Source organism: Lathamus discolor, chromosome 2, assembly GCF_037157495.1.
Source record: "Lathamus discolor isolate bLatDis1 chromosome 2, bLatDis1.hap1, whole genome shotgun sequence".
NCBI classification, from domain to species: domain Eukaryota; kingdom Metazoa; phylum Chordata; class Aves; order Psittaciformes; family Psittacidae; genus Lathamus; species Lathamus discolor.
Window position 1 is genome coordinate 1,492,505 of NC_088885.1, and position 21,057 is coordinate 1,513,561.

General features: G+C 43.0%; 1 protein-coding gene across 1 annotated transcript in view; it reads left to right on the forward strand.

The window, feature by feature from the left end:
• Positions 1-21,057, forward strand: part of TRANK1 (tetratricopeptide repeat and ankyrin repeat containing 1) — a 39,211-nt gene that overhangs the window by 16,381 nt on the left and 1,773 nt on the right. The window contains exons 9-22 of the mRNA XM_065665395.1: positions 10-177; positions 1,033-1,191; positions 1,556-1,807; positions 2,663-2,839; positions 3,523-6,402; positions 6,650-6,849; positions 7,304-7,441; positions 8,696-8,836; positions 9,511-9,667; positions 10,708-10,796; positions 12,277-12,380; positions 13,903-14,035; positions 14,900-15,045; positions 16,985-20,055. Of these exons, the coding sequence (XP_065521467.1) occupies positions 10-177; positions 1,033-1,191; positions 1,556-1,807; positions 2,663-2,839; positions 3,523-6,402; positions 6,650-6,849; positions 7,304-7,441; positions 8,696-8,836; positions 9,511-9,667; positions 10,708-10,796; positions 12,277-12,380; positions 13,903-14,035; positions 14,900-15,045; positions 16,985-20,055 (7,815 nt within the window). The remainder of the gene's footprint in view (positions 1-9; positions 178-1,032; positions 1,192-1,555; positions 1,808-2,662; positions 2,840-3,522; positions 6,403-6,649; positions 6,850-7,303; positions 7,442-8,695; positions 8,837-9,510; positions 9,668-10,707; positions 10,797-12,276; positions 12,381-13,902; positions 14,036-14,899; positions 15,046-16,984; positions 20,056-21,057) is intronic.

The following is a 21,057-nucleotide window of genomic DNA, read 5'->3' on the forward strand; positions in this document are numbered from 1 at the left end:
ATGTTTTAGGCCAAACAGAAGACGTGATAATGCTCCTGAATTTTGGGGCTGATCCCACTGTTCCAGATGCACGCTCAAGATATGTCATAGATATCTTGAAGAAGAACAAAAACTTCGATGCTGTAAAAGCGGTCAGCAATCACATTGAGAAACGCACTTCCTCTGAGAAACAGACAGGTACTACATGGATGCACTATATGTGTGCTTTTCCTGGTTTAAAGTGACATCCTTTAGATACAGAATTACGTGGGGAATAGTTTTGTGTAACATTTCTTATGAGTTGTCACCCTGATCACCTGTTACTCAGTGATGAAGACTTTGTCTTTGCCTGAAGGCGACTGTTGTCCAACTGATGATCTTAGTATATCAACCAATCAGTAACTACAAGCTACTGGTTTTTATTCCCTACCTTAATATGAGGCTCCTCCTGCCATAGGAACTGCTTCTTTTTGATGCTTTTTCAGTGTTAAGTATTTATCTTCACAGTTTTTGTAAAATGAATGTTAAAATATTGGTGGCGTATTTAGAATATTTTGTAACAAAAAATATTGACAAAAAAAGGAGAAGCTCTGAAATGGTGAAAATGTGAGTGAAAAGTTGCTGACACTTGAAAAAACCAAATTGTAGTCAGAGCTCTTTGTTCACAAGGGTTTAGCCATCTTTGATCTATGTCCCTGCCCGTGGCAGTGTTTGGAACTGGATGAGCTCTAAGGTCCCTTCCAACCCAAACTATTCCAGGATTGTGATTCACTGCGAGGCAGCAGTGTCCTGCCTGTGTGCAGATCAACTTGTGAACTATTACAGTTTCCAACCTAGTGTATTTCAGTCAAGAGTGTATTTGATGAGGGTTCCCAGTATCCTGTAGGATTTGAAATCAACCACAAGTCTAGCTTTTGCAGGAAGAGTTTCAGCCCTCTGATTTTAACCTGCCACTGCACGTTTCTTAGAGGCCCGAGATGAGACATCTTCCAATCGTGCCCTAAAAACATACCAGCAAGGAGCTGGATTTTCAATCTCTAAACTGTTTTGCAGGGGGGAGTGAGAGCAGAGCCGTAGCTGACACAGATTCTCTCCTGGATGTTCTTGAACAGTTTGTCCAGTTCTACAGGTTAGAAGATGGAGCACATCTTAAGAATGTATTGAAGGAGGAGGCAGTTAAGCGGTTTCTGAAACTGCTGTCTTCTGTGAAAGGTACAGTGAGTTCCCATTTCTCCTTTTCACAAAACCTAATTGCTGAGAAAGGTGTGTTTGATGCTACCAGACAGGTTTTGCCCTTCCTTCTCTTCCCTGTTTCTGCAACTGATATTACTGGAGCAGAACGGGCTTTTACTTATTTTTCTGTTCTGTTTTGCACTTAGAACCACCACAATACGCACAAAAATTCAGTGTGATGAATCGAAGTGTTCAAGCTTATTTAATGGCCAGCATAAGGACTGAAAGATGCGAGTGTTGCATTTTGTACTTTAATGGGCTCATTATTCTGAAAGCAGTTTACAGTGTGATGGATTTTATTCTATGGCTTTGAGTGAGTGGTGTTGTCTTCACTGTCTTGCAGAAATCCCTGAAGGGGTGGTTTGCAACATCTCCCAGGCCTGTGCTAGCAGCTTCATAAAGCAGTTGCTGGAGAAGCAAATGTGGCATAAAGTTTTGCTGCTGCTAACAGGGAAAGCCAGTGGGGAAGAGCCATCAGGGGAAGGACTCTTCAGGAGCTGCAGTCTTGCAGATGTTGACATTGGCGACGTTATCCAGCGGTGCGACAGATGGGATAAGCAAGTGCATCTCATAAGATGCTTGATCGAACGAGGAGGTGAAAAACTGTGTGATATGAATCTGTTATAAAAGATCCAGTACTTTATTTGGCATGTTTGGAGCAATGTAGTTTCAGAGATACCATCCCATGGGTTTTGTGGCTCTCTGTATGTGCAGCATCTTGTTGGAGTGCATTGGCTCCGATGCCTGCATCCATCGTGTGTGACACGGGGAAGCCAATAAGGCTATATGGGATAGAGGATGCTTTCTCAACTAGAATTTGGCTGTTAGGGTTGAAAGGCCAAAGAACCGAAGAATATTGTTGCTCCTTTGTTTGTAGTTTCTTTGGGTTTTAATTCCTCTGTCTTTAGGCGCAGTATTATCCCGATAGAAACTGCAGGCCACAGTCTTTGGGTTTAGTCTGTTACAAGTCATTGACTGCTTCAGTGATTTCAAAGGCATGACCAGATGTCTTTCTTTTTTCAGCTAGTACAGACACCATGGTTTTTCTTGGTTTGCGTGAGGTCTATCTCTAGGATTACTCTGTCAATTTGCATTTCAGTTTATAACTTGGTGTTCACTATAAATTATGGGCACACAGCCCTCCTCTAGCCTTGTGGGTGCCAGAAATGCAAGGAGGCTTCTTGGGTTGGTCAGTGACTGACTGACTTGAAGAAGGTATGTTCTGGCCTTTCCTATCACAACAGCAGGACTGCTTGCTCAGCGTAATGGGAGAGAACAGGAGACTTTTGAAGATTTTCTTAGTCGAAAGTTCTTTAGTATGTAAAAACCTGACAGAAAGATGTCACCTGCTCAGCAATCAGCCTGTGCCTTCATCTCTTTACAGCTTCCTGTAGTTTGCAGGTCTGATGTATCAGATTTAACCCCTGTATTTTCATGTTCTTCACCCCAGCTCTGCCGGATGGGATTGGAACCAGCTCTGAAATACCACTGCAGATATGCCTCAAAAAGAATTATTTTGAACTGGTATATTTGCTGCTGACCAAAGGTGCAGATCCTCAAAACATCTCCATTGCACGTGGAGATACTCCTTTGCACGCTGCAGTTTCCATCTGTTTAGATAATAAAGGTAAGGCTCCTGTGTGCCTGAGCTTGGGGGACATAGAAGGCTCCAGCAGACGTGCACTGTTCATTTTTACAACAACTGTTGGAAACATCCTCATTTCTTACCTCTCCATCCAGCTGCCCCTTCTGCTGCTGTTCAGGCAACCAGGGGGAATCAAGCAGCTGGATTGTCTCCACCAGTTACTGTTTCATGAATGTATAGAATCATGGAATGGTTTGGGTTGGAAAGGACCTTAAGATCATCCAGTTCCAATCCCCCTGCGGTGGGCAGGGACGGCTCACGCTATTCTTTACAATGATTTTGGTGTGCCACTGTTTTACTGTTTGGAAGGAAATGTTTCACATACATTATTCAGTTTAAATCTTACCTATTGCCTGCATTTGTGGAATGTCTTTTCTCTTTTTTTTCCTCCCAAAGAGGTATTGGACGAATCTTATTTTGTAGGAAGTTGCTTTAGGAACAGTTGCAGCAGTAGGGATTTTTAAAGCTTTGCTGCTGTAGTGTTGTTTTCCCTGAGTACTACAACAGCTCAGTTTTGAACCATTTCAAAGGAGCAAGTTTTGCAAACTAAGGAAAGCAAACTGATTTTCATTTAATAGCTGCAGGAAGTAAAGTATTAACAATTTTTGGCCTGCAAAGCAGTCTTGTAATGCAAGTGACGATTTTGGTTGTTCTCTGGCTTGCAGATGGCACTGGTTTAAACATCCTGAACTACCTCCTTGACCTCTTTGCTTCAAGACCTTCCGACTTCCCGTATCTTAATCCGAACATACAAGATGAGAATGGAAATACAGTGATGCATGTTGTTTTTCAGAGAGGCTTTTCAAAACAGACTAAGAGAATAACGGAGTCGCTGGCAAAATTTGATGTTAACTTCAGTATAAAAAACAAATTAGGAAGAGATGTGAGGCATCGAATTAAAAAAAATGACCCACTGCTGCTTGCCTGGAATAATGCTGCACTGGAGAAGAAGAAGCACCGTCAGGATATAGCAGGGCAGTCGGTTAAAGCATCCAAGCCTGTTCCAGCCTCTGAGATTTCACAGCCAAAGAGCACAGGGCGTTCTTCATCTGGGTCCTCAATAAAGGCACCATCTGGCAACATGGTGCATAATGATTTAAAAACCCCATGTTCTGTGAAGGCAAAAAAAGATCAGCTGGCAAAGCAGGAAACAGAAAGAATAAATAGCCCTTTAACACTCCAGGAGAGTCTAGTGCAGGCAATCACAGCTCTGATTCAGCAGCTGAAATGGGGTGACACCCTGAGAAAGGATCATTCTCTGGTGCAAAAGCCATCTTCAGCCCAAACTAATTTGGAGGAGGGAAGAAGTAAGTTCTTGCAGCCTTGTGGTAACATAGCTTATCCTGAAGGAAAAGAGAATGACTGGGAGAAAAAGAAGGGAGTAGGGGATTTTAGTATGGCCCTGCTTAATGGAGAGAAGGAAGAACCAGAGGAAGAGAAGGGGAAGATTCTGGATATTGAAGCATATGTGCAGGAGTTTGACAACATGACCTGGGAAATAGAGTGCACTCCTGAGATGCTGAAGACATTGGGCAGCAAAGCTGTGCCTCATTATCTGAAAACTAAAACTATCATGACAATTAAGCAGCTTGGCAATGGGGAATGGACCAGGGGACTTCAGAAGCCACTGAAACACTTGAAAGCTGATATCCAGCTGTATGAAGCCAAGTTGGGTAAAGGTGCAAGGATGCTGTGGGAACTTGCAATTGACTTTTCTCCTCGTTGCAGCGAGAGTGCGGAAAAGATCATGGAGACAGAACAGGCCAAGAGTCTTCCAGAAAAATCGGGTAGAGTTTACACAGAAATAATCAGAATTTGGGCCATTGTTCTTGACCACTGCAAGCTGAACCGCGTCTTGGATAATATCTGTATTTCCTACAATCGCGGCTTATCCTGCATCTTGAGGAAGAAGCTCAAGGGCATAAACGAAGGGCATCAGAACCACAGTGTGACAACGCAGAAGCGTGTCCCACGTTGTTACATTGAAGACCTAGAAGCAGAAAGGTCCAAAGAACATACCATACCCGAGTATTTCCCTCCAGCCAGCGCAGCAGAATTGGAATACAATATCATGAAATTCCACAGCTTCAGTACTAACATGGCACTTAACATTATAAATGATGTCCATTCTTCTGTTGAATACCCTTTCCGAGTTGGGGAGTTGGAGTACGCAGTGATTGATCTCAATCCGAAGCCCATGGAGCCAATCATTTTAATTGGGCGAAGTGGGACAGGGAAGACAACTTGCTGCTTGTATAGGCTTTGGAAGAAGTTCTATTCGTACTGGGAAAAATCCACCTTGGCAAATGGTCCTTTGCTGGAGAGGCAAACATGGCAGCAAAGACAGTGCAGCGAGGCTGAGAAAGCGAGGTTAGAGGAGGAAGAAAGTGAGCTAAAACAGGACAGTGATGATTCAAGTGAGGAGCAGGTGAGTGACGAGCAGGACCAGGACAGCGAGGATGAAACTGTTCCTGCAGGCACAGCTGGTGCAGAGGTGAACTCGTGCGGTGACCATGAAGAAGACCAAATGCGTAGCGCAGAAGCACCGAACAGGCTGGAGCACCTGCACCAGATCTTTGTGACAAAAAATCCTGTCTTGTGCCAGGAGGTTCAGAAGAATTTCATTGAGCTTAGCAAGTCTTCCAAGGTCACCAGTCACTTCAGGCCTCTGGAGCCAAATGTGCACAAGCTACAGGATGTTAAAGATGAGAATTTCCCACTGTTCGTCACCTCCAAGCAGTTGTTGCTGTTACTGGATGCATCCATGCCTGACCCGTTCTTCCCGAGGAATGAAGATGGGAGCCTTAAGAGAATCATTGTTGGTTGGAGTCCTCAGGAAGACGTGGTTGTACCAAATTGGCAAGACGAGGATGAAGAAGGGAATGTCGAAGCGGAACATGGTGATGAGGAAGGAGCTGCAGATGCGTACTCTAAGGAGAGCGATCCTCGGACTTTCGTGACTTATGATGTATTTGCAAATGAAATATGGCCAAAAATGATAAAAGGTAAAAGCTTGTACAATCCAGCGCTGGTCTGGAAAGAAATCAAATCGTTTCTGAAAGGGTCTTTTGAGGCCCTGAGCTGCTTTGGGGGTAAACTTACCGAGGAGCAGTACAAAAAGCTAGGCCGAAAGAGATCACCGAACTTCACGGAAGACAGGAGTGAGATCTATCACCTCTTCTGTCTTTACCAGCAGATACGATCGCAGAGAGGTTACTTCGATGAGGAAGATTTGCTGTATAATATATCTCAAAGACTCTCGAAGCTCAGGGAGCTGCCTTGGTCCATCCATGAGTTTTATGGTGATGAGATACAGGATTTCACCCAAGCTGAGCTAGCACTGTTAATGAAATGTATCAATGACCCTAATGCCATGTTTCTAACTGGTGACACTGCCCAGAGCATCATGAAAGGAGTTGCTTTTCGCTTTAGCGATCTGAGGTCCCTGTTCCATTACGCAAGCAAGAACTCCATCAGCAAGAAGCAACGTGTTAGAAAGCCAAAAAGGATCTACCAGTTGTACCAGAACTACAGGTCCCATTCAGGTAGAGTAACAAATGTATTTATGATCTGAGTCTTTGCCCTTCAGGTATCACTCATGATTGAGGGTTTCTACTGGCCAGTTCCAACCATCTTCAGGCAGCCTGTTTGGTTAATAGATCAGCTTTCTCACATGCACATTCTGACAAGATGTGTCTTGTTTCCAGGCTTCTAACAAAGCCTTTTAAAAGTGTGTTTGTGAGAGAGTATGCGACAGACTGAGGTTTAAAACCTGTGTTCTGCTCATGGCAGGTATTCTCCGTTTAGCGTCTGGAGTGGTGGATTTGCTGCAGCATTATTTCCCAGAATCTTTTGATCGGCTTCCTAAAGACTGCGGTCTCTTTGATGGACCAAAGCCTACGGTGTTGGAGTCCTGCAGCGTCAGTGACCTGGCAATTCTGCTGAGGGGCAACAAAAGGAAAACACAGCCCATTGAATTTGGAGCGCATCAGGTTTGCTTTCCTTAGGTATACGGGTTTTCGCAGATTCTTCCGGCTCTGATGCCGGGTTATCATTTATGGACTGCCCGCAGTTTGAGCCCTTTTATCTCACTGATAAATTATGCTTTTTGAACTTAGAAACCTTTAGTGTGTTGATTTCCTGTTTCTTCATAATACGTCCGGCTTCTTCTGTTATTTTTTTCTCATCAGGTGTTGCCTGTCCCGTTCCTTTCTAATTCCACATTTTCTTACACTAGATCTACAACTGCCTGCACCTACCATGTATCTGTCAGTCTTCTAGTGGCAGCTTTGTGGGCTTGTGCTTGAATGTCTGTGTTAAATGTTACCTGGTTTTGAGAAGGCTCTTGCATTGTCATGGCATGTCTGTGTGCTTTCTCTATGCAGCTGCTACCTATTTTATGTTTCCTTACTAATATGTTCTCTTTGTTACTGTATTTTATGGCAGGTGGTTTTAGTGGCAAATGAGACTGCAAAGGAGAAGATACCCGAGGAGCTTAGTTTAGCACTTGTGCTGACAGTTTATGAAGCAAAGGGCTTGGAATTTGATGATGTTCTTCTTTACAACTTTTTCACCGATTCAGAGGTATTTAATTCTTATCCATTTCCTACATTTTTTCTTAACTCTTCATTTTGCACGTGGTCCAATTGGCTTTCCAGCTGGGGAAGGATTCCCTCTCACCCCTGAAGATGGGTAGTTTCACTACCACAGAAAACGGGTTTATGAATTGAGACCGTTTTCCCTTAGTGCTGCATTTTCCTTCAGATTGACTGTTGCAATTCAAGGGCGAGCTCTGGGGTTATTACAGCACAGCAGTGCACGCCCACACACACTTCTGCTGTGTACCAGGAGTACTCTGCTAGCTTACAGCATGTCCCTTCAGGCTGCTTCCTGTTCAGGTCAGATGAGGTGGTGGAAGGGCACTCCATCACCTGCTCATACTCTTTACCTTATACTGGAGTTCTGGGTCCCCAAAAAGCATCTGAGATGCCCAGCTTTGCATCACTGCAGAATTGTAAAACAATTATGTTTAGAATCAAATAGTGTGTGTATGTGTTTGAGGGGGACAGGAAGGGGGATGCTTTGTAGCCATCCACAACTTAGCTCCAGAAGACTCATTCTGGTTTAGCTCAAGAGTTGTCAGGAAACTTAGGAATGTCTCACAGTCTATAGTGGAGATCATCACCCGCAGAATGGCCTCGGATAAGTAATACGTAGCTTGGAGCCACCTCAAGCCAGTTGCCCTCTTCCACATTAGTATGGTTTGCTGCTCAGTTTTTACCCACTCTTGGGCTGAGCCATGTGTTCACTTCCCCCCAGGTTGGTTTGGGTGGCTCAGGGTGACGTTACTCTCTTCTAGCTATTTCAAGGAAAGTCATTTTTTGGGCTTGATAACAGCCTGGTGCAGACATGTACCTCAAGAAAAGGTTACCCTCCAGCCCTGTTTGCTTTGGGATGAAGTTCAGCTTTCTTGGAAAATTGATTGTTTTTTACATTCTTCCCAGAGGTAACTTTCCCCCCGCTCATCTCCTCTGAGCCTTCTTCAGTTGTAGGGGTGAATTCATCAATCACATCCCACAATCCCAGAACCCCAGACTGGTTTGGGTTGAAGGGACCTTAAAGCTCCTCCAGTTCCAACCCCTGCCACGGGCAGGGACCCCTTCCACTGGAGCAGCTTGCTCCAAGCCCCTGTGTCCAACCTGGCCTTGAGCACTGCCAGGGATGGGGCAGCCACAGCTTCTCTGGGCACCCTGTGCCAGTGTCTCACCCTTATCCTTTGCATTTGTGGGGAGTAGTGATTGGTGCATACAAGTAAACCTCATTCTCTTGACATTTTAGGCTAGCAAAGAATGGAAGATAATTTCTTCTTATACTCCTGGTTTGGATGTGCAAGTAGGAAACAAATTGCTAATCGAAATGCCTTTAGAGGATGCTGCTGGTATGCAGAAAAGAACTCCTTTTAATGTAGAAATGTACAAGGTGAGTTTTTTTGTGAGACTGGGATTAGGAAAGATAAACTCAGTTTCAAGTCTTAGAAGTAGTGGAATTTCTTCGAGAAATCCTTTCATCTTGTATTTCCATGTGTTACTGAGCTTGCTTTTTTGGTAGTTGTTCATATTTGTATAATACAGTCTTGATTGTAAAAGATGAAGTGTTTTGCAAATGCATTTTGGTAAGGAAAACTATGGGTAAGAGACTTTCAGGTGTATTTACAGAGCAGCTGTGGTAAAAGCAAATAGCAGATCAGCTTGCTGATGTTATTGGTTTAGTCTGGTTTCAGATCAGTTTCACTGCCTTAAAATTAAGGAAACTTCTTAGAGTTTAATGAGTCAGATATTTTTTACCATGCAGTCTTAAGAATGAGTAATTGTGTGTGCAGGTGTTTAGGAGAAGAATGGACTGTCACACCTACAGCTTCTTCAGTTGCTGTAGCTGTACTTTCATGCAAATTATCTGGACAATTCCTTATATAATTGGAAAAAATACATATTTAATCTTGAGACTTCCTTGAAGATACTTTCTTCTTGGTTATTAATTATATATATGTGCAGTTTTCTTATAACTGCAAAGTACATTTCTTTGTAGTGGTTTAGCTCATCCGGCATTTAATTGATTTTATTTGGTGTGCTGCCTTTTGTTCGGTTCTGCTTCAGATGCTGAATGGAGAGCTGAAGCAGTTGTATACTGCCATTACAAGAGCCAGAGTCAATCTTTGGATCTTCGATGAAGACAGTGATAAACGGGCTCCAGCTTTTAAGTATTTCATCCAAAGGGAATTTGTTCAGGTTGTCAAAACAGATGAAAAGAAAGGTAAAGTTATCCTAAAGCTTTCTTTAAGAGGCTGTCAAACAGAACAGCCTGCTCATGCTTTTTTACTCTGAGGCTGTGTAATAAAGAAGGTTAAATTCCGTGGTCCCTCAAACAGTGCTCATGGATAACAGCCCTTGCAAGTATCCACTGATTTCTTTTGGCTCTAAAGATTGATCATATATGTTAATATGTAACTTCATTGTGCATTCATTAGTATGAATTTTCCTGCTGTCAGGGGAGAAGAGTCAGAGTTCATTCAGGCAGATCTGACCTAGTAATTAGGTCTTTTTGAGTTCTAACCAGTCCATTTAGGTATGTGAAATATTTAATGAGTACAGATGGATTGGCGGTCAGTACTATTTACTACACTTAAAGATAGTTTGGGATACAAAGATACTTGCTTAAGCTTACTGTACAGATCTTAAATGTTACGTGCATGCAAAAATGCCACTTACCAAGCCATCAATGTCTGGTGTCAGGTAGGGCATCTCTCAGCCTCGAGGGGTAGCCTTGAGAAGCACCGCTGATCAAGGGGAGATCACCTCCAGATCCACTGCTATGCAGGGAGAGCTCAACGGACCCTGATGGCTGGAGATATGTATAGCATAAACTGGTTGGTTTGTAGTCAGGTGTCTGCTGTGTTTATACAGTTTCAGCCGCCTGCCAGCCCAGTCCGCAGCCAGACTGTTGGCTGTTTTGGATTTGGTGCTGTGCTCTCACTGATAATCTCACACAACAGGATTTACCTCAGTAAGGCCTACTTGATGAGCATCTGCCTGGACCAGAGCTCAGTTGGTTCAAACAGAAGGAGTGCATGCATCACACCTGCACAGGAGCGAAGGCTGTTCACAGAAAAGCATCCTAGCTAAGAGAGGTTTATCAAATGAAAGCATTCGTTTGATATGGTTATCATTACTGGTGTGAGCACAAATCACAGAGCTTGAAATATTACGGAATGTTAATTCATAGTTTTGGGACATGATAGGTGGTTTCTGTGGGTTCCTCATTCTAACACAAAGCAATTACCCCTGACCTTCTAGACTTAGACGACAGCATGTTTGCTAAGACTTCAACTCCAGAAGAATGGATTGCACAAGGAGACTACTACGCTAAACATCAGTTCTGGGAGGTAGGAGCAAATGTTTATCTGAAATAATGGTTATTGCCTATTCTGAAACATTCTGGGCTTTTCCTTTCTGTCTCTAAAATTAGTCTCTAAACCTTCATTTGCTCGTAGCAGCCTATCTCAGTTTGTGCTTTGTAGTTGCGTAGGTGTCTACAGACTACTTGTTAACAAATGGCAAGAAGTAAGCAGGGACAGCGAGCCTGTTGTCTGTAATATTGAATTCACTCCTCCGAAATCTGCACTTCAGCAAGGGAAAAACATTTTAATGTGTGCAAATGAAAGATGGTTGAAACCCCAATTCTTAGCAGCGACTGGAATTGCCTGGAATTTGTGACTCTAAACCATGTGCAAAGTTAAAATAGGACTTCAGAAAATGGTTCTTCACTAATAGAGAGCTTAGTTGCAGGAACAGGCTCCCCAGGGAAGTGGTCACAGCACCACATCTGTCAGAGTTAAAGAAGAGTCTGATGATGCTCTTACTCCTCCCTGTGAGGAGCAGGGAGTTGGCCTCAGTGATCCTTATGAGTCCCTTCCAATTTGAGATACTCTGTGATCCTATGAAATCATATTCTGGACACTTTTTGATGGTGGCAGAAGGAAAGGTTCCATTTTTGCTGATGGCAACGTGAGTTTTTTTGGATGGAAAACAGTTATTTATAACAAGGCAAAAATCAAAACAGTGAGCTGCCTCTGTACAGTCTTTATCTCCCCTTGGAAAAAAGGCAATTTCCTAAATGGACAGCAGAGTGTTTAGATAAGAACCACACAGCTGGAAAAATCTCATCTTGTAATCTGAAATGCATTAGCTATATTATCTGCTATTTTGTTTCCTTTATAACCCTCATCTTTGCTTACCATTGCTACATTAAGAAGAAATTATCTGGTGAATTTGGCAGTTCTAAGAGTGGTTTGCAGTGTGCAGTTTCCGAACAAAAGCAAATACTAAATCAATGGGTAGATTAGAGAAATAATGGCGTTGCAGAATGAGTGAGGTGATAAGGAAACAAACCTTGCTAGGAGCATGGCAGCTTCTGCTGTTTCTCTTTAGCTTATCACAGAAAGGGCCTGGTGTGGTAAAAGCATGAATAAAGGATCCATGCTTTTTGGTTGACCTTTGAATTGGTTCTCCTATTAGTAATACAATTTATGTGGTAGATGCCTGGTGACTTCCCAATTAATGGCTGAGGACATCATTCAGATTGCATGTGCTGTTTCTTCTGTCAGCCTTCCAGGAGGGTTGCTTTCACTACTTCCATGTAAAGCCTTTTAATTACAACTCTAATGGTGATGGTCACATGTGGACTGACTTCAAAGCTTTTCTTTTTGTCCTACAAATAAGCTGCAGTGTTTCACCTTTTTCTTCCTCCAGGCACCCTGCTAGTCTTTGTTTTCCATCACAGTGACTAAAATTGAGGCTTACTTTTATGTGCTAAGCCGCGGGCTGGATGCTGGGGTGTGAACGCTGTGTATGCTTTCACCCCAGGTGGCAGCCAAATGTTACCAAAAGGGAGGAGCAGCCGAGAAGTCAAAACTGGCCCTGGCACATGATGCTGTTCTCAAAGTGCACTCCAAGAAAAGCAGCCCCAGGTAAGCATCACTGCAGAGGGATGAGTGAGACCTCATGGGGAGACTCCCACCGTGGTTGTGGGACCTCGCTGGAGACACTGGGGAGCCGTGCAGCTGAGGTGTCTCCACATCTGTGTCTGTGGGTTGCAAAAGAGATGCAAGAAATTGGGAAGTCTGGCATAGCTCCAGCGGGATCTAGGGCACTGCTCCCTTTGGGGAGTACTGAAAGCAGTTGTACACGATAGGCTGTCCAAAGCAAAAGTGGCCTTTGAAAGGACTTACTGGTTATGTGAGAGAAAAGCAACAGGTTTTGCATTGCCTCAAGAGGCTTTATATTCTTAGACATATATAGAAGAGCATATGCCATCAGAAGCACTCAACTCCAGTTAATCCCACTGTATATTCACTTAACAAAGAAGAAGGAATGGTGTAGTACATCGCTTCCGCTAACAAAAAGTGAGCTTTGAGGTAAAATTCATGTTAGACTCAATCTGAATTAAATAAGCAGAGCTAGGTCTGAACCAAAGGGGCAGATTTTGAGACGAATCATTTAGTTCATGCAAAACAACTCAAGGGTTTGAAAGGGGAGAAAGTTTGCGGTTTCCTGAAGAGGCTGAAAAACTGCCTGGGACTTGTCTCAAATAAGACAGGAAAACACTCCATGGGGAGGACTGTAAGTGAAGTAATTCCTTTTCATGCTGGGGAGGCTGAAAACCAGCAGTGATAGCAGGAATAACTAGAGCAGAGCAAGGTAGCACTGAAGGGAGAAGGGGGAAGGTCTGGAGAAGTGTTATTACTGGATAAAATGAAAGGTTTACCTTTTTTAATTGCCTGTTTTATATTAGTGGTCCTGGCTATAAGTAGGATAGCCGTAGAATTTCATGATCATAGAAAATTTGTTGATGGGATTGGAAAAAACCTTCAGCTGGCTGTAAACTGGGGTGCTTGTCAGTTAGATACAATCTGAGGAGAAGAAATGGGTTATCTTAAACTGACAGAACATACGTCATGATGAAGCTGTGAAAGTGGCGGCTTTCTTTAGTGGAGGTATTATTGCCAGTGTACGAAGCGTAGGTAAGATTCCTTTGAGCTCTATAATATTAAATGCTCTGTACAGTTCTGATACTCCAGTGTGAAGGATGATGAATTCAGACTTGGTCTGGCAATGATACCAGAAAGGATGGGCTTAGGAACAAATTTGATTGTTGTCTTTAATGGCACTGGGGCTAAACAGCAGGTAGGAAGAAGGAGCAAGTTCAGCTAGAAAGGAGAAGCAGCATAGAACCACGCTAAGTGTACCTAAGTTTGAGAATTTAAAGCTTTTTACTGTCCGAGCAGTGAGATTCTGGAACAGGCTTCTGGACAGAACAGTGACAGCCCAAAATGCAACAGTGACGGCCCAAAATGCAACTGATTGTAAGGTTGTACCTCATCACTGTATGTATGAAAAGGAGCGCATGATGTCAGTGTTGGTTGGATTCAGTGCCAGATCATGTGTTCCTAAATGTAATTTGGATGTAATTAGTGATTTTATTTTCCACAGGGAAAAGCAGATGGAATATATGACATTGGCTAAAACTTACTTGGAATGTGGAGAACCAAAATTATCACTAAAATGTCTGTTTCAGTCAAAGGAGTTCCGGCTTTGTGCAGAACTGTGTAAAAAGTTAGGAAAGGTATGAAGTCCTCTAAACTATCCTCTCCTTATCCCTTTCCTTTTCCTACAGCCTTTTTGCCCTCTTATTACTCACAGGGTAATAGTATTTTTCGGTGACATGGTAGTAGCTGAATTAAACCAGGTCTTTAAGCTGGACTGCTCAAGGGAAAGCACTTGTCACAGGATAGCCAGAAGAGGAATGAAGAGGACAAGGATGCACAGTCGAGGTCTATTTCTTTGGCTTTCCTCGAATGTTACCACCAGTCACTTCTGCTTCGCAGTCGAAAGTTAATAGTGACTGATTTCATGCACCTGTGAAGAGCTAACTTGTTACTTCATCCAGGACTGTGACCATAGTGCAACTTCACTGATTACAGCTGTCTCCATGGACTCGTGAGACTTGTAAGGGCTAACAATGATTTTCCAAGTGCAGGAGATATTTAACGTTTTTATTTGCAGTGCATTTCTGCTGAAAGGAAGGGAAGTGATTGTTCCCAAATATGCAAAGTTTCAGAAACAAAGTTAGTTCTGCATCCATAACTGTTTCAACAGATGATTCTGAGTAATTTGCAAGTCAATAGAAGCATCTGTGGTGTTTTTTAACAACAGGCAGAGCTGAGTGAATGAAAAGTACTTTGGAAATCCTGTATAATACCTTTAATTTTACATTCTGGGTTTTTTTTTCAGACACAGGTATTTTGAAGGCTTCTGTTCAGTTTTAGTGGTGGTTACATTAATATGTATTTGGTTACATTCGGATACTTTAATTGCATTTTATTAAAGTGTGTTTCTCCATGAGACACCTACATGATGGAATTAGTAAATTCATTCTATTTGTGTAGTTTTGACTACTTCCGTTTCATTATTGACTTCTGCATTGCAGATGAAAGATGCTGCACTTTACTATCAGAAATGCCAGTGCTACAAAGAGGCATCCGAATGTTATGAGCAAATTGAGGAGTTTGATCTGGCAATTAAAATGTATTGTCAGGAAGAACTCTATGAAGAAGCAGCAAAGGCAGTTGAGAGGTATGTCTTCCAAGGTGGTATTGGAATACAATTCTCTTTTCCATTTCCAAATTCCAGATGACACAGTTGGCTCACCTCAGATTGTCACAAGAGTTTCGGCTGGTGTCTTTGTCGTGTATGAAGTCAAATTAACTTGGTCAGAATTCTCACTTGGGTAATGATAACACAGTGGGAGCATCCACTGCATTCTACTGCAGTATTCTACTGCATCCACAGGTGGAGCAATGGCTAGCTTCCTTTTCCTGGGATTTTTTTCCAGTCTCTATTTACTAGTTGTGTAAGTTCTCCTGCAGCCAATCCTCTGAACCAGGTTCTTATGTTAAATGCAACAAACACATTGATTTGAAGTATTAACCACTTCCCTTTTAAGACTGAAATAGTAACAGATTTAGCTTAGTGCCACCTACTGCCCCTTAGGCAGTATATACCATTAGATGTATGGTATATAATGCAGCGGTCATTGTGGCAAATGAACTATTTGTCTATCAAAATCTATGTAGAGAGCAAAGAACAGTAATTGAAATGAGCAGCTTGGGCTGCCTGTCTGACACATTCTTGTTCCCAGTCTCTAAGGTGAACTTTTCTATACCATCTCCCCTGTGCTGGCACCTAGGGCAGTTAAGAACTGCCTCTCAATGTGCTTGATAAACTGATTTTATGAGTATCCCTTTGACAGGACTTTGCATCTGGCACCGGCCCTGTGACCTCGTTAGCACATTCTTGCATAAAGAGTACATTTATTGGCTGCACCTCTCATTGATTCCACCTAAATTATACTTTTAAAGCATATATACACCAATTAGAATTCTAGCAAGGCCTGTAGTTGCGCACCTTCGCTGAGATCCTTTGTGATGGCCCTTTAATAATGACAACTGGTTTTTGAAGGATTAAAGCTTGTTTCGTATGTAAAGATAGTTTGATCCAAAAATTCAAGCATTAGAGGCACCAAATAACCATGTTTTAAATCAGCCTCCCCAAATCATTCCTATGAATTCATCAGCAAAGGTACCAAAATTTGCACTCCCACATTTGTCATGAAAATATGATAATGAAAGGCTAATGATAATTTACTCACCCATCAGGAGAAAAATTACTCATTCTCAGCATGCAGGAGAAAATAGTCTTGCAAGAATGGCTTAGGGGATATCTTAATAATTTCACAGCAGCCAGTGATAAGAACTGAGTGGTTTAAAGTGCTTGTTTTGAGAGATGCAAGCAGGTGCTTTGCTCAGGCACTCGATAAGCAGCACAGTGTATATATGTATGAGTGACCGAATTGAAAGAGTCCTCTAAACTGAGTGGTTTATGTAAATTTTACAGACTATTATTTATACTGGCCTTGGGGAATTCATTGAAATTTGCATTTATTTCATTCTGGCTTTTGTTCCTGTAAACAACCATTCTAGCTTGAGGTTTACTTTAATAAAGAGAAAGTTGCCACTGGCAAAATGTGGTTAGAATAATTTGTACAGTGATTTGACAGCGTGGAGAAAGATCCCCTAATGCTGTAAAAACCTCTTGATCCTCTTTGTACCAGAAGTTGTCATGATCTTGCATCAGACAGCCTTACGTTGTAACTCGATTTTTTCAGTAGATCTTTTAAGATGATGTGATTGTTTTTCTTGCATGACAGACATCACTTAAAATACTTGGCCTTTTGGAAGAAAGAGCTTCTGGGGACAGCTATTCCTAGCATCATAGAATGGTTGAGGTTGGAAAAGACCTTTAAGATCGTTGAGTCCAACTGTTAACCCAGCGCTGCCAAGGCCACCACTAAACCATGTCCCTAAGTGCCCCATCTACAGGTCTTTTAAATACCTCCAGGGATGGTGACTGTTTGTTTAATGCTTTAGGGGCTTTTTAAAACTGAAATGGTGTTTGTTTTTTTTTGCCTAGGCTAGTCATCTGTGGTAGTAAATTGATGTATCTGTTATTTCAGATATGAAGAGATGTTGAACACAAAAGGACAGATGGTTTCCAAACTCTCCTGTACGGCAAATCAGTTGTATCTGGAAGCAGCTGCGAAGTACCTGAGTATGAACAGAACCGAGGAGATGATGCGAGTCCTCTCAAAACTTGACGTAGAGGATCAGCTCGAGTTCTTGAAGTCTCGTGGCTGCCTGCGCCAAACAGCAGACTTACTCAAAAGGGAAGGTCGAGAGGAGGAAGCTGCCAAGTTAATGAAGCAGCACGGCTTTGCTCTGGAAGCAGCTAACCTCACGGCTATAAAAGAGTTCCGTGCATCGTGTTTGCTTGCCGCAGCTCGCGCCGGTATCGCTCGCTGTTCGGAATCGGACCCGGTGGGAATGGAGCTCATCCTTAAAGAAGCCCTCGACCTTTATGAACAAACTAAGCAGACGTCAGGCATAGCTGAGGCTGTATTCTTGCAGGGGGTTCTGAAGGGAGACTTCACAAAGCTGAGCAGCGCCTACTGTCAGTTCCTGTCTCTGAATCATGCTGCTGGTGCGGTGGAAGCTCTCTTTGCGTTATCTCGCTGCAGCGCTCCTTGCCAGAACATCCTCTTTATGGCAACACGGGGCTTGATGGCTCTGCTGAATCTGGTTAGGAGTTTGAAGAAAGCAGCCACCAATGCAGAGAAAGATATGGTAAAGTTATGCTTTGCCTACTTTGGGATTGTCCCAACAGGTGACAGTTGTCTGGTGTCCCAAAATGAAGGTGAGCCCATTCTCAGGTTTTTGTTAGGCAAACCATGTCTGAAAGAGACGAAGACAAAAGGTGGCTTCTCAGTAAGCACAGAGGAGGTAAAATCAGCTTTGAAGTGGCACTTGTTAAGCAGGTTGTGCTCAATCACCCATGAGTTAGTGAACAAGCATTACCCTGATATTTGTATGAAGTTCATTGTTGGCTTGAACTGTGAAGATAAAGCCTGTAAGGATTACCATAAGCCCTTGTTGCGCCATGAAGCAAAGACAATAATTCAGTGTAAAATGCACCTGGTGGCAATAAATGGCCTGCTATTGGAAGCCGCGTGTGTTTTCCCTAAAGAGCTCCTTAATCAGTACAAAGGCTTTGCAGACGTTTTGACTGCTGACAAATATGCATCGTGTAAAGCCCTCCTGGATATGTTTTTTCCTAGCCATTTCCATTTGAGAATACTGTCTGAGAACCCAAAGGCATGCAAAGAAATACTGGAGGTCAATAGCATTATTTCCAAACCCTGTAGAGCAATGTTGAAGGCATACCTCATGTTTAAGTTTAAAAATGAAGAGACTGCAGCCAGAAGAGAATCGACTGACTTGTGGCTACACATCATGCAAGTCCTCATCTTATCCTCGGGGTATCCTGAGGAGTTTGAGAAACTGCTTTTTAAGGAAGAGGATGATTATAACAAAGAGCTCAACCTTGCTTTGGCAAAAGCAAAAAACTCCCCAAAGGGGAAAGGCCAAGGAGGAAAGGCCAAAGGAATAGAGGGCAGATATGGTATGTTGCTACCTGACAAAAATGCTGAGAATGGAGGAAGAACACACTTGTGCTTCATTCGCCTCCTTGAAAACTCACTGGAGCAATTCTACGTTCACAAGAACCCGGAAAACTGTAAAAGGTTTTTTTTCCGGTTTATGAATGTCCTGGTCAAGAAGTGCACGAGATACCTGATTCCAAGCATAGGAAACACGGTGATGTTGTTGGAATTCCAGTATATTCTCTGTTGCGCTGTCCTGATGCGTCTCTCCAAGAACATTACTCTCTGCTTTCCAAAGAGCTACATTGCTCTCATTCATTACTGGGAGTTCTTGTTCAAAAGCAAGGACCGTAACAAAGAACCTAGAGACACATTTTCTATTATACAGGAGTACAGGCCAAAGGACACCTATGTGGCTGTACAGAAGTTCATGTTTCATCTCTATTATCTGGCAGAGGTTTTGTGTGGAGTTCATGGAAGGTTCAATGTCCTTCTGGATGCTTTTGAGGACCCTGACTGTATAACTTCAGGGGAGGCTGAGCGGACTGTAGTGCTGTGCTTAGTGATGCTACTGAATGCTGACCAGGTGCAGATCTTGAAATACAAATCCCTTTTACACCACCAGTTCCCTGAAATCAAGGCGATGCTGAAATCTCAGCACTCTCCCTCTAAAGTGCCTAAAAGGTTGCTGAAGGTTGTGGAACAAGTGAGTGATGCTACACACGTCAGAGAAATCGCTGTGGGCCTGCAAGAGCTGCTGACAGAGCGAGATGAAGAGTACTTGGTGGACTGCCGATGGAGGTGGGACTCTGTGTACACTCAGGGGCATCCACCCATACGGGGCATCCTGTACGAAAACATAAACCTCGACAGGTTTGTGACCTCTTTGGATAAGACGGAGTACGCTGATGAGCTAGAAAAGGAGCTTGAAAGGGTTCATTGCCTAGAGGACCAGAAGGATCCCCTGGAAGTCATTGCACTCAGCAAGCAGCAGAAACAGGAGCAGAAAGCATCTGCTCAGCGCCAGCTGCGTCGTGTGTTCCATATCATTTACCTGTGTGTGAAGTGGAAGAGGAAGGCCTGCTCCAAAGCTGAGCCTGTTGCAATGGAAGGGGAGGAATTTTTATCAGAGATCTTCAAAAAAGCAGATATCGACCAAACCCAGTGTGACCTCTGCGGGGTCCGGTTTATCCAGAGCAACGAGAGCTATTTCAGCCGGTCAGAAAGCATGGAGGCAGACACTTCTGAACCTGTGATACCAACAGAGATCAGCGGAGAAGAAAAGCTGCATGCAGAAGGAGATGCGAGTTCTGTGGCCAGTGAGGCTTACATAGAGCACAGAAACACAGAGGAACACAGGAGTAACAGTGCTGCCTACAAATACTACGCCGACTTTTTCAGGAGGAAGATAGATCCAATAATACGTGATGGACTGGAAGTAGTGGAGGCCATTGTGGAAAAGAGTTACACCCAAGGCCATTTGGCGTATAAAGAAGGTTCCAACTTACGCCAGAGAAAAGTCAAAGAGAGTATTAAGAAGATTTCAGATGCAGTAGAGGAAATCTATGAGAGAAAAGCCTGGGCTAAAGGTAGGAACTTTGATGTGTCATTTGTGGCCAAACTTCTAGACCTGGCAAAGCTCCATTTGAGGATCTTAATGTGGTCAAGAGAAAGGTATTTCAGGTGGCTGAGTTAAAAAAAGGTATTTCAGGTAGCTGAGGAAAAAAGAACTGAGACAGTTGAATATATCAAATACATTCTAACCTCTTCCAAACACAAAGTAATCCATCGGATAGTACAAGTCAAGTGAGTGGTGATGAATTTTAGTAAAGTGAGTTTTACCTGCATGAGCAGATGTGCCGTGCGCTCTGAATTTATCCAGCCTTACACCAGTGTGTTACATTAGCCCAGGTAATCTTTGCTTCTTTTTCTGCTGTTCTCTACTCCTTTTGTTCTGCAGCCATAGTAATTGGGGTATGCAGGGGCAGAGCATTGGGAGCACGTGGAGTCTTTGATGAAGGATACCTCTGATTAGTCTGCCCATGGACTTGTAATTTTGCTAGGGCTGAGCAGATGTGGATACTTGACTCCAGATCTGTGGGCTGTCAGACACTCAAAGGCAACCCTGGTGTTCAGTCCATATGGTACTCAGGAGATACACATTTTGGGTATCTTTTTTTTCACCCATATACTTAAGCATTAATCTAAGCTGATTTTTGCAAGCAGAATTGAATGACTGAGCAGCTTAGGAGCACAATTGTTTGGAGTATTTGCTGTGGGAAAGTGACATCTTAAATCAAAACATTGTTACTGGCTTTAGTTGTAGAAGTCTACCAACCCCATCACATTATCGCTTTGCCTGTGATGTCTGACAGGAGTGAAAAGCTGTAATATTTGGTATGTTCATCAGCTCTGATTAGTGAGCCATGGTAAATTTGTACCTAAGCGTTAGGTTGTGATCTTCATGTGTAAGCTTTACCTTTACTCCTAGTGGAAAGCTTTACCACAGGGATGAATTCCATGAAGTTTTGGTTATTATTTAATTGGCTTTCTTCTCAGCGAACCACGCTAGTGATGAACATGATGGATGT